This window comes from Lontra canadensis, unplaced genomic scaffold, assembly GCF_010015895.1.
Source record: "Lontra canadensis isolate GAN:19392208 unplaced genomic scaffold, GSC_riverotter_1.0 scaffold130, whole genome shotgun sequence".
In the NCBI taxonomy this organism is placed as follows: Eukaryota; Metazoa; Chordata; class Mammalia; order Carnivora; family Mustelidae; genus Lontra; species Lontra canadensis.
The window spans coordinates 171,410-185,798 of NW_022631124.1; the positions used below are offsets into that span (position 1 = coordinate 171,410).

The 14,389-nt window shown below is 44.8% G+C and overlaps 1 protein-coding gene across 1 annotated transcript in view; it reads right to left on the bottom strand.

The window, feature by feature from the left end:
- Positions 1-14,389, bottom strand: part of TGFBRAP1 (transforming growth factor beta receptor associated protein 1) — a 64,136-nt gene that overhangs the window by 23,294 nt on the left and 26,453 nt on the right. The window contains exons 3-4 of the mRNA XM_032842393.1: positions 5,734-5,928; positions 3,097-3,251 (exon numbers count right to left, since the gene is read on the bottom strand). Of these exons, the coding sequence (XP_032698284.1) occupies positions 3,097-3,251; positions 5,734-5,928 (350 nt within the window). The remainder of the gene's footprint in view (positions 1-3,096; positions 3,252-5,733; positions 5,929-14,389) is intronic.

Sequence of the window (14,389 nt, forward strand, 5' to 3'; positions counted from 1 at the left end):
TATCAGGAATCAGGAAAAGGGGAGGGCGGAGAGGGGTGTGAAAGCCCAGGGCTCCTTCTGCTAACTGGGAGGCAAGGCACGTAGCGGGGGTAGGGGTGGGGTTGGGGGGGGGTGTCAGGGGGCGGGGCACATGCTGCTTCTGAGGGCTGGCAGCCATGCAGCTGGAGAGGTGTCCATTCGTGAAACCAGTTCTCAGCTGTCCTGCCTTCCCATCTTCGGACAGACAGTAGTGCTGGTTACTTCTAAATCGTTCTGACGACTAAAACTGTTTTGAGTGGTGCCTGGGTGGCTCAGTGGGTTAAAGCCTCTGCCTTTGGCTCAGGTCATGATCCCCGGGTCCTGGGATCGAGTCCTGCATCAGGCTCTCTGCTCAAGGGGGAGCCTGCTTCTCTCTCTCTGCCTGCCTCTCTGCCTACTTGTGATCTCTGTCAAATAAATAAATAAAATCTTAAAAAAAAAAACAAAACTGTTTTGAAAGGCCCAGCAGAGCCCAGGCACCTTGCAGGGCTCAGGAGTTGTTGTTGGCTTCTTTAGGAGCTGTCAGCTGTTAAGTGGCTGCCCTCTAGCCTTTGAGGCGGCAGGTGGGTCATGGAAGTGGGCGGGGCCAGGCCACGAAGGGCTTGGAAAGCCGCAGTACTCTAAGCAAAGGAGTCCATCTGTAAATCAGAAAGAACATTCCCACAGTGGCATGGAGGAGGGACTACACACACACACACACACACACACACACACACACACACAGAGGTTGTTAAAATAATAACTCGGGCAAAACAGAAGGGTCTGCACAGCAATAGCAATGGGCACGGGGAATGAAGGCTGAATTCAAGATCATTCTGAGGGTGTATTTCCAGGTTTGGATATAGGAGTTTGCAGCAAATGCGAGAAGGCAGGGAGCATGAAGGAAAGGAAAAGATACCAAGATGACACTCAGGTGATATGCGAGCAAGATGACAATGAATAAGATCCCATACTGACTGCACTTAGCTACTCAGCAAGAGGAGAGGGGAGGGGGCAAAGATCAGACAAGGAACACTGGAGGTTTCTGTAAGAAAATGTTGCACACTTAAAGCATGTGTGTGTGCACCCCATGTGGCCCACCTAAATACCCAACATGCCCACGGGAGGCTTATGCGGTAGAGAGCAAAAAGGGCAATGACAGACCTCTGACCCTACGGAAGGCAAGGCCACCCCCCACCTGGCTTTGACCTACAGGCTGCGGAGGGAAGTGCGCTCAGCTTAGCAAGGCCCCTGAACAGCTCTTCTTTTTGCCTCTGCTGCCCCCTGCTGAACGCAAACAGATAAGTCTCATCTTAAAAAATCCAGAACAAAAAGGAACATTATCAATCTTTAAATGCAGAAAAGAAACCCTCTTCACTTGCAGTGAGCATAGCATACCGTATAGAGACAGTGAATCCCTGAGCTGTACACCTGAAATTAATGTAACATCGTGCGTCAACTATACAAAAAAAGAAAAAAATGACAAAAAAAGATGCCCACTTTCATACCCATAACCATGAAGACATGTCTGGTCTTCTTGGCGGCAGAAAGCAACTGAGGTCAGAAGGCATTACCTCATTCCACAGCAGTCAGTGAATCGTGTGGGAATCAGACTGATTGGTAACTGTCAAGGGATCATGATTACATCACAGAGCTTTACGTGATCAGTTTCAATATTCAGCACAGCACACACACACCCACAGGATGTCTCATTACTTTCACATACATAGCGTGACGTGAACTAACCTAATAACCGATCAAGCAGCAAATTCTACGGAACCTGATTTCATTGGACATAAAAATAACTTGTGATTCTTGGATCAGTTTTTTGTTTTGTTTTTTTTTAAGATTTTATTTATTTATTTAACAGACAGAGATCACAAGCATGCAGAGAGGCAGGAGAGAGAGAGAGAGTGATCAGTTTTATCACCCCAACTACATTAAAGTTGCTGTCTCGAGTGCATTAAAAGTATTCTCCTCCAGAAATAATTAGATGGATTCCTGCAGTATTGGGCCATTTATCAGTATGGCTAACAAAGCTTTTCCTATAGATACTAGAAGTCTAAACTTTTAACATTCAACCCCATCCCAACAAATACAAATTCTAAATCAGGAGACAAATTCTAATTTAGAATTTAAAAAAAAAATTTTTTCTAATTTGAACAAGAAGTTTATTGTAGTTTCACATATTTATAATTCCACAGGAACCAGCTGGGATTTTTTCTTACTAATGCTGGCTTCTATAGCATTATCTGTAAAGTCCACTCTTTTTTATATAATCATAGAAATTAAAGATATCCAGCTCCGTTTTAGGGCATTTCATCTATTCCCCTACTCTCCTTATCAGACCATATTGTCTTTTTGTTCAGAAAAACTGCATGTGGGCACCTGGGTAGCTCAGGGGTTAAGTGGCTGCCTTCAGCTCAGGTCATGATCTCAGGGTCCTGGGATCGAGGCTCACATCGGACTCCCTGCTCGGTGGGAAGCCTGCTTCCTCCTCTCCCACTCCCCCTGCTTATGTTCCCCCTCTCTCTGTGTCTCTGTCAAATAAATAAATAAAATCTTAAAAAAAAAAAAAAAAGACTGAATGAATGAGTTTCTACCATCTCCTTATTTGAAAATCAAGTAGACTTTATCTCTTTTGATCCAAGGTCTAAATTTGTCTTTACTTCTTCCTGATATTTTAAAGTAATCCTATCTCTGTTGTATTTACCAATTCTGAATATTTAACTGTGATTTGCTGATACGGTTACTCTGTTGGTTCATGAGAACTATGCTCCTGACTCTTCTCTGAAGGCCCACTGAAGAAGAGAGTCGATCAGAAATAGTACTTGGTGTGTACATGAGACCCCGGAATCAAACCAGAGGTTTATTGGGCTCGGTGGGCAGTGAGACCTCAGTCCAGCTGTCCTGGACTGCTCTGCAAACCGCCTCCGTACCTGTGTGATGTGGACAGGCTGTGAAAACAAAACACCAGAGCCAAAACCGATCTGCAAGGTCGTGGCGCACAGAGAGGGCCAACGTATGTTAGTGAGATACGAATGTTCGCTAGCTGGTGGCCTGGCGGCATGCGTTCTTGGGGCCAACTTAATTACAAACCTGAAATTTTTCTTTTGGAATGTTCCTCCGGGCTCCTTTTGCTAAAACCAAAGCCTCTTCCACTCTATGACTTGCTAGAAGATCCTGTATTTGCTTTTCCAGGGGTAATGGAACCAAGATGTAAACTCCTTTACTGGTGGCGACAATCACTCTTCCTGGGGAAAAGTTCAACAGTGTTGGAAAGAGAAAGAACATATTGCACAGACATACGCTGCTCTCCCAAAACGGGATTGTCATCCAATCTGATGGCTGATTTCATTGTAGTTCTCCCAACACAAAATTCCTAAAGAAATTATACATTGCAATGCTTTTCTTTCCTTCCTCCCATATTGTTAACTGTCAGGAAAAGAGTGGATGCTATACCACATTTCCAAAGTAAAAAATATGCTTTTCTGCCGTTTATTTGAAAGTGCTGGGCACCTGGGTGGCTCAGTTGGTTAAGCAACTGCCTTCAGTTCAGGCCGTGATCCTGGAGTCCCCGGATCAAGTCCCACATTGGGCTCCCAGCTCTGCAGGGAGTCTGCTTCTCCCTCTGACCCGCCCCCTTCTCATGCTCTCTCACTCTCTCAAATAAATAAAATCTTAAAAAAGGGGGGGGGTAATTAATTTAAAATCAGCTGAGTAGTGGGGCACCTGGTTGGCTCAGTTGGTTAAGCATCTGACTGCACCTTAGGTCATGATCCCAGGGTCCTGGGATTGAGCTCGTGTTGGGCTCGGCCCTCAGCAGGGAGTCTGCTTCTCCCTCTCCCTCTGCTCATGCTCTGTCTCTCTCAAATAAATAACTAAAATCTTAATAAAATAAAATAAAATCAGTTGAATAGATACATATGTCCAAAGAAGTTGTAGAGATCAAGTATGGTGATCTATGAGAATTATGCTATACTTCCTGTAAAATTTTTTAAGAATTCTTTTCTTTCCATGTTAGCTTATAGGAAACAAAGATTATAATACGACACTCTGAACCATGAGGTATTTCATATTCACCTACCATCTAAATAACCAAGTCTTAGTCTGACCTTATCACTTCCCCACAGCCCTGTGAGGTCACCTGACCCATGGCCATCACCCTCGTGGGATTTGTGAGACCTTGTGCAGACAGTCCACAGAACTGGAGCTCTAATCGAAGGCACACTCTATGAAGCTTTGGGCTCTGCTCCCTTCCAGACACACTCTTTTAAGAAAACTATCACCTGTGCACAGGAAGCAATGAGATGATGTTTCCTTCCTGTCTGAAGGATGACTCAGGGTCAGCCAAGTCTTCCCAGATCCTCCACTCTTCTCTCCTAGGAAGCCATCGTTCCACTCCAGCCCCACTGTCTGGTGTCACGGAAGGCCTCATCTTTCCTTACCTGGACATCTTCCTTATAGTCTTCCCACTCTGCTCTCTTGCCCAGATTACGTGTCTTCTATATCACAAGCGAAGTCATTTTCTCATACTCAGATGAGATTCTGTCCCTTCTCTACACCGGTGTCCCTTTTCCTGGGAAGCCTCCCCTTGTTTGCACCAGGGGCAGGGGAGGTTACATCAGCAGTCTCTATGTGCCCATGACCCCGTGCCCACCTCTGCCACCGGTCCATGGCACCAGGATATTGTTATGAGACATGCTCTTCTGATGTGTGTGTTGGGGCCCCCGACTGAAGTGTGACACGCTTATTGTGGGGGCCGAAAGTCTTAGTAAGTGATATCTTTCACGTCTTGAACAGGAACGGTAGTGTTTGGTGAGCTAAAATTCTTAAGTGGCAAATGCAACGTATAAATCTAGATTCGTTCTCAGTTTGAGGAAAATATCATAAAAGATCTTCTTCGAACAACTGGGAAAATCTGAACATGGCCAGGATATTAGAGTTCATTTTCTAAGGGGTGCAAGGGCTTTGCAGTTACGTAGGAAAATGCTCTCATTCTTAAGAGATGCATGTTGAAGTATTTCAGATTAACTGTCATGATGTCTTTTTCTTACTTTTGAAGGGCTTGGCAAAATGTTTACAAGTGTTGAGTCTAGCTGAACAGTCTATGGTGCTTCACTTTGTTTTCCTTCGACTTTTCAGTATGTTTGAAAATGTTCATAATAAAATTTAGGAAAAGTGAAAGAAATCCTTTGCCTGGCTCACTGGTGCACACAAGGGGAGGTCTGTCCAGACAGCCCTGGTTTGCTGCAGCCTCATCTCAGGCCGGCCCCCCTCATGCATGACGTGCTATAGTCATCCTTAATTGCTCGCATGGCCCAAAGCTCAGGGCTCCCTCCTGCGCAGATCTGCAGGCACCTTCCACTCTACCTGGCGTTCTTCCACACCAGATCTGCTTGGCTGACTCCTACTCATCCTTACAGATTTGGCTAAAATACCATCTCCTTCAGGAAGCCCTCCCTGATATTTCCAAGAAACACTTCCTCCTCTGCTCTCCCAATTGGCTTTGTTTCATGCCTATCAAGCTCTTCCACTGCTACAGCTCTCTGTCTAAATGTCTATCTCCCCTTTGCCCTTGGAGGCCCTGGAGCCTGGAGACTGCATTACCAGCACCTCTGTAGCTTCGAAGGTTAGCCTGAGGTCCAGCTCCGAATGGATCCTTACTAACATCTACTGAACGTCACAAACGAAGTGATAACTCAATTTCATTGAGATTTCTGTGCAAAGTAGTACCTTCAAAATCCTGTAGAATGTGGCCTTCCTTAAAGGGCAGGGTCTGCTTCTGCTGCTGGTCCAACATGCTGTGCACCGTGATGAATTCGTCATCAAGCGCTATGACATACGGGAAGCAAATGGCTGCGCCGATCACGTTCTCTGACCAGCGCACAGGGGCCCGCTGAGATATACCAGCAACTGTGGCGAACATGCCTGTAAAAACGGGAAGAGTCAGGTGCGCCTCCGAAGACCTGTGGCATTTTTCCTTCCTGTAGATGGGTCTGGGGGCAGAATGCCATCCCCTTCTTCCTTCTGGTTTAAGATCAGAAAGATGACAGAATATGCTGCATAGGGGTGCCTGGGTGGCTCAGTGGGTTAGAGCCTCTGCCTTCGGCTCAGGTCATGATCTCAGGGTCCTGGGATCCAGCCCCACATCGGGCTCTCTGCTCAGCAGGGAGCCTGCTTCCCCCCCACCCGCCTGCCACTTGTGATTTCTGTCAAATAAATAAATAAAATGTTTAAAAAAAAAAAAAAAAGAATATGCTACAGGTGTGAAGAAGCCTACATGACTTTATCAGGATGAGAACTACCTCACCCTGAATGTGTACCTTTCATTTACTTCCAGTTAAAAATGAGCTTTAAAAAAGGTTTACATGTACCCCCTGGAAGGTGTATAAAGCACATGTCCTCAGCTGTGTGGAAAAAGTTACTTCCCAGCAATTTAAGCAGTTCTACAAGGTCTTTCCCACATCCAGTCCTCCAGCTGGTTAGCGTGCCTAAGTTATGGCCCTTCCTTGTTGAATGAATATTGAATACATTCCCTCAAACATTTACTGAGCTTCTACAATGTGCCAGGCACTGCGCAGGGCGTCCTATCAGGAACTGCCCCTGCTCGGAGTTGCAGTCTAATACTGGACACGCGCACCCTTGAACGCAGGGACAGAACCAATTTTGCACTGCAAGACACACTGCTGTTGAGTGTTTGTCCATAACTTCCATAACAAATGACAGCTTATCTGTCTTGTCCATGAAGCACCAAACCAGCCATTTCTCGATGAGCTATATAGTCTGCAGACACTGGGGTTTACCACAATTAATACATTTGCAAAGTAAAGTCAGTCCAATATAACTTCATTTTCAAACGAGTTGATGTAAAACACCTTTAGAAACAGCATGTTGTTGCCTGCAAACCACCACGACACCTGGTCTCTGCTGTACAGGATGGAGAACAGGGAGGGGAGACACAGAGGTAGGCAGAGAACTTCAAGATTTAAAGAAGGGAAGGTTATCTCAACTGTAGCATATAGCAAAATTCCTAAACTGTGAAATCATCAACGCACCGAAATTTTCTGTAGTTACAAAGACTAAAATACACTACAGTTAATCAATTAATTACAAACATAGCTCTTTTCCTCACTGGGCCGTTCCTGAAACTGGGTAGCACGTAGGACCTCACACATGCGTACTCGCCCTGCTCTTGCCGAACACACTCGAGGCCCTCCCTGAAGAACAACGCTGTGCTCAGAGCACTGTTACGGCCTCCTTAACAAGTTACATATGGGTTCTTGGCATGTGCGAGCAACAACTGGAACTCCCAAACTGAGGGTTGCTGGGGGGAGGGGTGGGATGGGCTAGATGGGTGATGGGCATGAAGGAGGGCACTTGCTGTGATGGGCGCTGGGTATTATATGCAACTGATAAATCGCCAAATTCTACTCCTGAAACTACAGTATATGTTAGGTACCTTGAATTAAAAAAAAAAAAAAAAGATGACGGCACAATAAGCCTAGAGAGAGAGAGAGAGTGTGTGTGTGTGTGTGTGTGTCTGTGTGTGTACATGTCGTCTACTAAGAAGTCACAATTGCTTTATGTAAACCATTCTGATCTGGAGCATTTCCCTTTGGCCCTTCAGAGTCTCCAAACATCATTAGGAAAAAGACCAACGACTCAATACAGAAAGAGAGGCTATAAATGAATAAAGCACAAAAGACAAAATGCAGGGGCACCTGGGTGGCTCAGCGGGTTAAAGCCTCTGCCTTCAGCTCGGGTCATGATCCTGGGGTCCTGGGATCGAGCCCCGCATCAGGCTCTCTGCTCAGCGGGGAGCCTGCTTCCTCCTCTCTCTCTCTGCCTGCCTCTCTGCCTACTTGTGATCTCTGTCTGATATAATAATATATATATATATATACATACATATATATATATAATAAAATCTTTAAAAAAAAAAGACAAAATGCAAATGGCTAATAAATATATGAAGAGAGCCTCATATTCATCAATAACTAAGGGGACATGTTTAAATGAAAAACAGTAAAAACAACTTCTACTCATTAGATTGGCCAAATGTTATAGAATGATAAAGACAAGTATTGGTATGGTATAAGGAAATATATTTTGAAGAATAATTTGGGTATTATCTACCCAAACTGAATTTAATTGATTCCACTTTTAAATCTATTGCCAACCGATAAGTACAAAGGTGGTCTCTGCGATATTTTTAGTATATAGTAGTATATAATATAGTAGTATAATATATATATGTTATATAATATAGTAGTATATATTATATTACATATAGTATAGTATATACATATTATATATAGTATTATATATAATAATAGTTGTATTATAGTACTATATATAGTATAGTAGTAGTATAATATAGTAGTATAAATATATATTATATACATATAAATATATATTATATATATTATATATATTATAGTATAAATATATATATTATAGTGTATATATAATATATAATTATATATTATATATCATATATTATAGTATAGTATATATATTATATATTATATATTATAGTATAAATAATATAGTAATATAAAATTAAGTATAATACATTAAAAGATGATGTGGCTCTGGGTGAACGTACCGCGAACAGAAAAGAATTCTCTCTCTTAAATGAGTACAGACAAAAAGAACTACTACAAATTAGCATGTTGAGCAGTGATTTCAGTTCAATGAACATTCACGGTGTGGAGCACGGAGTTCGCTACCAAGAGACGGACAATGGATTCAAGGGTTCAAGGTGGTGAAGGTGTTAAGGGAAATGCTTAAACAATGACCACACAAGAGATGGAGACCAGGGCACAGAAAGGCGCAAAAAACTTTCCGAGTGCAGATGGAGTGCTTCTGGAGGTCAAGTCCAGAGCTGAGTGACCAGAGCCCAGCCTGCACAGGGAAGAGGACACATGCACGGGGCAGCAGTGGGGCGGGCTTGTGTCCCCAGAACAGGACAAACCCTGTTTGAAAGTCAAGTTGGCATTGGAATGGGCAGCGCTGGCCCCTAGGCGGGCTGAGGAGTGTGGCCCGCACTTGTTAGAGATCGCAGGGGCTTCTAAAGGCCAGTTGGGCAGGAGTGTGAAGGGTGTGTGCAAGGAGCCACACAAGGGAGGGCCGGATGGCTGCCTGCCACCACGGAGGCGGGATGGACCAGGCCAGGGCTGGGGCACAACAGAGGGGGCAGCCACTTCTGGGGGTGAATCGGGGAACCCGGCCACAGACTCAGTAGGAGCAAGAGAAAAGGGGAGGCAAGGGCCACCATGCGGGGGTCAGTCTCGAGATGGAACAGACTGTGGAGTCTGAAACGAAACAGGGACCAGGATGCAGAGCTGGTTGAGAGGCAGTGTTGGCACTTCCTGGAACTGGAGGTCACAGACTTTGGAGAGACGCAAGCCTGGGGTTCCAGGGCTTTCTCAGGGGCTGGTGGTAGCATGCTTCCTGAAGGCAGGAAGAGGGAGGACACACCACGCTTCCACAGAGCACACCAGAAGCCACAACAGTGTACAGGATGACCCGAGAGGGACCGTCATCTCCAGAGTGTGAGGGAGGACTGCTCCTGAGGCTGGTGGGGCAGAATAAAGAGAGTAGGCTGGTTCTGTCGCAGAGGTGGGACAATGCCTGGGACCCAAGGCCCTGGGTTTGGCATTGCCAGTGTTTTACCATACCAGAGAGGACGTCAGTACCATCGGAACTAGCCTACCAACAGCACTGCCCAGGTGTTCAGGCAGCATTAAAAACTGGTGGGGAGAAAGCGAGGCCCAAGGCTCTGGGAAGCATTAAGACTCTGGAAGGAGGACTGAGCTTTGGAGGAGGAAGCACTCTCTTGACCCTTCTGTGCGTTTAAAACCAGCCAGCTGGAATAACGTGAAGGCACGCCACTCCCCCGGGGCGCCTGGCAAATCGTAAACCGTAAGCCCAATCGTAAACCGTAAGCCCAACGACGCTGCCAGATTTCGGGTCAAATAACCATGAATAGCGCACTCCCCCAGGAACATGGACTGTAAGATGCTGTCCTGCCTCCTCCTGGAATTAAATCCCGGTGACTGCCTTTACCCATGTAAGGCTGGGTACCACCCAGCCCAGGAGATATGCGGTGCAGAGGCCCTGACATGAATGTTCTTGTAACAGAATGGGCAGAAAACAGAGGTCCAGAACAAAGGCTTCTGTTTACCCAAAAAGCAGAAGATGACACTGGAATAAAAGAGCAGAGCGGTCACTGGCAGCTGATGGGCCCAGGTCGGGCACTAGAAGGTGCCCAGAACCACTTAGGCACGGAGGTACTGTTATTAACACCCCCCAATTAATTACATGCCTGCAGAGCAGGTGACAAATACTATTGTTTCTATATTGTTGGAGTCAAGTGCTGTCAACGTGCAAATGTAACAAATGTGTACATGGTACATTTTTAAAAAGCATTATTTTCAACGGTGAACGCTTTAAATATCAGAGGTCCCTTTATCTGAGCTGGGAGAAGGGGAGGGGGCCAGGCAGCCAGGGGGCCATGTGGAGTCGGGAGAGGCTTAATTGTCTGCATTTTTCAAGAAGTGGTATCAAAGGACAGAGTTTAAAATCACAAGACTCAATCGCATTATGAAAATTTCAACAAAATATTGCTGAGAACAGGAAAATCTAAGCTAAGGCAAAAGGCTAAGAGTGGTTTCTCATGACACAGGAGAAATCTTCAGGGAGAAAGAGAAGCAAAATGAAAATACATAGCTTTCATATGTTTAAAGGTGCATTTGCATTCATTAGAGTATTTATTTGAACTTAACTCTTTTTAAATAAAGATTTTACTTATGTATTTGAGAGAGACAGGGAGAGAGAAAGAGCACAAGTTGGGGGAGGGAGAGGAACAGAAGGAGAAGCAGACTCCCCGCTGAGCGACATGGGTGTTGGGGGTGGGACGCCATCCCAGGATCCCAGGGTCACGAGCCTAACCAACTGAGCCACCCAGGCGTCCGTATCTGAACTTAATTCTGAAGCCATGTAATAAAGCTGCTGATTACTATGCGCATACAGAACCTGTATATAGGTAACGAATAAGAGAGCGTACAAGTGGTTGGCGTCAATGTTTTCCCTATAAGGCCTTTATAACTGAAACAGTAAGGTACGGGCTCGTAAGCAGATGAACACACTGAGGGAACAGAACAGAAAATCCAGAGATAGACCCAAAGGCGTAAGAGAATTCGGTGTGTGTTAAAGGTGGCTGTCTGTATCAGTCACAGAGGGTGGGCTCTGTAGTAGGATGGCTGGGATAATGGACAGCCATAGAGAAAAGGAAAAACTAAATCTGTTCCTTATACTCCGCATTGTGAAAAATGAAACCACAAAAGTACCAGCAGGAAACATGGGTGATTTTTGTCTGTAACCAGAAGAGAGGGAAGCGACCCTAAGGATGACTTGAAGTCACGTGCACTGGTGGTTCAGTGGTGGACTTCTCGCCTAACTGTGATTCAAAATCAAGACTTAGTAAAGTAAAAAGGTTAATACATTTGATTATATAGGAACGTTGAAGAAAAACCTTTTCATGGTAAAAACTGGAAACAAATATTTGAAACCTATACCAGGCAACAAGCTGGTATCTCAAACACAGAAAGGACACTAAAAGAAATGGCAAGAGAAAAGGACAATCCCCATCACAAGAAATGCAATGGCTCCTAAATGTATGAAAAAATGTCCCCTCTTGGGGCACCTTCGTGGCGTAGTCAGTTAAGCAACCGACTCTTGGTTTTGGCTCGGGTCATGATCTCAGGGTTGTAAGATCGAGCCCCACTTCGGGCTCCAAGAGGAGTCTGCTTAAGATTCTCTTTCCCTCTCCCTCTGAGCCCCTCCCCCCGCACCCTGAAATAAATAAATAAATCTTTTTAAAAAGTGTTCACACTTGCTCATCACAGGAGAAATGCAATTAACTACGCTGAGATTCCACTTCTCATGTACAGGACTGAGGACAACACGGAAGGAAGCTCAGCAACATACCCTACTCTTTTGGCAAAGCTGAGGGGAAACGGGCATTGTCATATGTTGCTGGGGAGAACAGAAAATGCACACCTTTATCAACGGAATACAGCAATACCTAGCAAAACTCACATGCATTTGTATTTGGACTCAACAATCCCACCTACAAAAGGCTCTTCCATAGATCCACCAGGAAAGTACAAAAAAAATAAGGCACTAGTAAAACTGGAAAAACCCACATGCCCACTAAAAGGGGACTGATTAAAAACACCACACCAGGAGCACCTGGGTGGCTCAGTGGGTTAAGCCTCTGCCTTTGACTCTGGTCATGATCCCAGGGTCCTGGGATCAAGTCCCGCATCAGGCTCTCTGCTCATCGGGGAGCCTGCTTCCCCCTCTCTCTCTGCCTGCCTCTCTGCCTACTTGTGATCTCTCTCTCTCTGTCAAATAAGTAAATAAAATAAAAAAAAAATAAATAAAACACCACACCACCTCCACACAACGCAGTAGCATGCCGCTGTGAAATCTCTGGATTATATTACAAAGGGGTCTCCATAATACATTGTTAGGCTAACAAAATAAAAAAAAAAAAGTGCTGAGAAAGAGATGTAATATTTATTTGTACTTTTTATTAAAAAATGAGAGGATAAACCATAAAATACCATAAAAATAAAGGTTGCCTAAGGGGGAAGAAGACAGGAATCAGCTCTTTGGGTATACCTTGCTGTAGCCCACATGACTTGGAACATCGCACATACTTACACAGTGAAAATATAAAATAAAATAAAATAAAATAAAATAAAATAAAATAAAGCAATTCCTAAAAATCAAAAGTAAAATAAGACGAATTAACTATGTAACCAGGTGGTGGGATAACCAAACAGAGGGGGACTCTTCCAAGTGACTTCAGAACACAGTAATGTGACAGGTCAGTTTCTGGTGGGGTTTATATACACCCGACCCTCAAGACAAAAAGAACCATAAACAATCAAACTGTTTTCGGTCATTACGTTGCGGGAACAGTGGTGTTAGTACTGTTGTTCTGCGTACTGTGGGACTAGTCAAAGGAACAATGATGTCGGCAGTGGTTTACTAAGACCCTCAATGTGGCTGAAAGCAGACAGAACACAGACACAGATGAGGTCAACACCAGGGAGCCGTGAACTGTTTCCATCAGTACGGCCTCACCATGGATTTTACCTTTACAGAAACGCCTCTTTCCCAACTCTGTTCAATGACGAAGCCTAAACACAATGGGCAACGAGCAGATCTAGCACCAGCCCGTGGTCTCTAAACATCAGGGGTCCTTGGAGAAATGGCTGAAACCAGATCTGGGGCAGGAAAGGCGCACAATGAACCTGGAACACCTTCCACACCAGAAGGCAAGGAAGCCAGCCGAGTTCCAGGGTCATGTGGAAGGTGCCCGGCAGTCCACGTGGACAAGCCCCACGCAAGCACAAAGAGATGGAAACGCACCATATGTGTCTGAATCCATGATGCGTCATGATATCTTCCAAAAAGCCACTTCTGGAAGACAGAAGGGATCACCTTATTGAGAACCTCCTCGTTCTGCCTTTCTTAACAATGCACCCGCGGGGCAACCAAATACAGTAAGTTCCTCTCCACTGAAGCAGTCCAGTTAACACACGGAGGAGGAAGGGACAGAAAGAGGACGCTGCCACTTGGCAGCCCCAAGACTGAAAGGCTGTACACATCACTCATCAACAGCCACTGACAGCGCAGAGAGAGAAAGAAATTACACAACCCGATGCAAGGCCTCCACCCCGATGACGAAGTCTGGCCTCTCCCCGAAACAAGCAAAACAACAACAACAACACAACAACAACAAATCCCCAAACATCCCACACTTGAATCTGACAACACCTGGCATCCTAATGATCAGCTGGCAGGAAACGCAAAGGTAACAGGTGAAGTGATCCAACCTCTTCAACAAAAAGTTAGGGGAAAATAAAAAGAGAAGGAGAAGGAACCGTAAGAGAACTTAAGAGACAGAGAGACACTTAACTGATCAATCAGTGGCAATGTAGGGAGGGATCATGAGGCCTCATGAGGGATCTGACTCAAACTGGAAAACATACATATCCTTACACACAAATTTATGTAGGTAAGTATTTACATATGTCTCTTTGTATCCGTGTGATAGTAGGAGAAACATGGCATGCCCTGATGTTTGGTAATATTAAGGAATTGCTGTTAAATTTTTTTTTAGGTATGCAATGGTATTGTGGTTTTCTTTCCTTTTATCTTTCTTTTTTTTAAAGAACTTAGAACTTCACACTGAATGGTGTCTAGGAGAAGTGCTATCAGGCCCATGATGCTATGATAATCGAGCAGGGGAAACAGGGAGGTGTATTAATCAAACAACTGGCAAGGAATTCATAACAGCTGGAGCTGA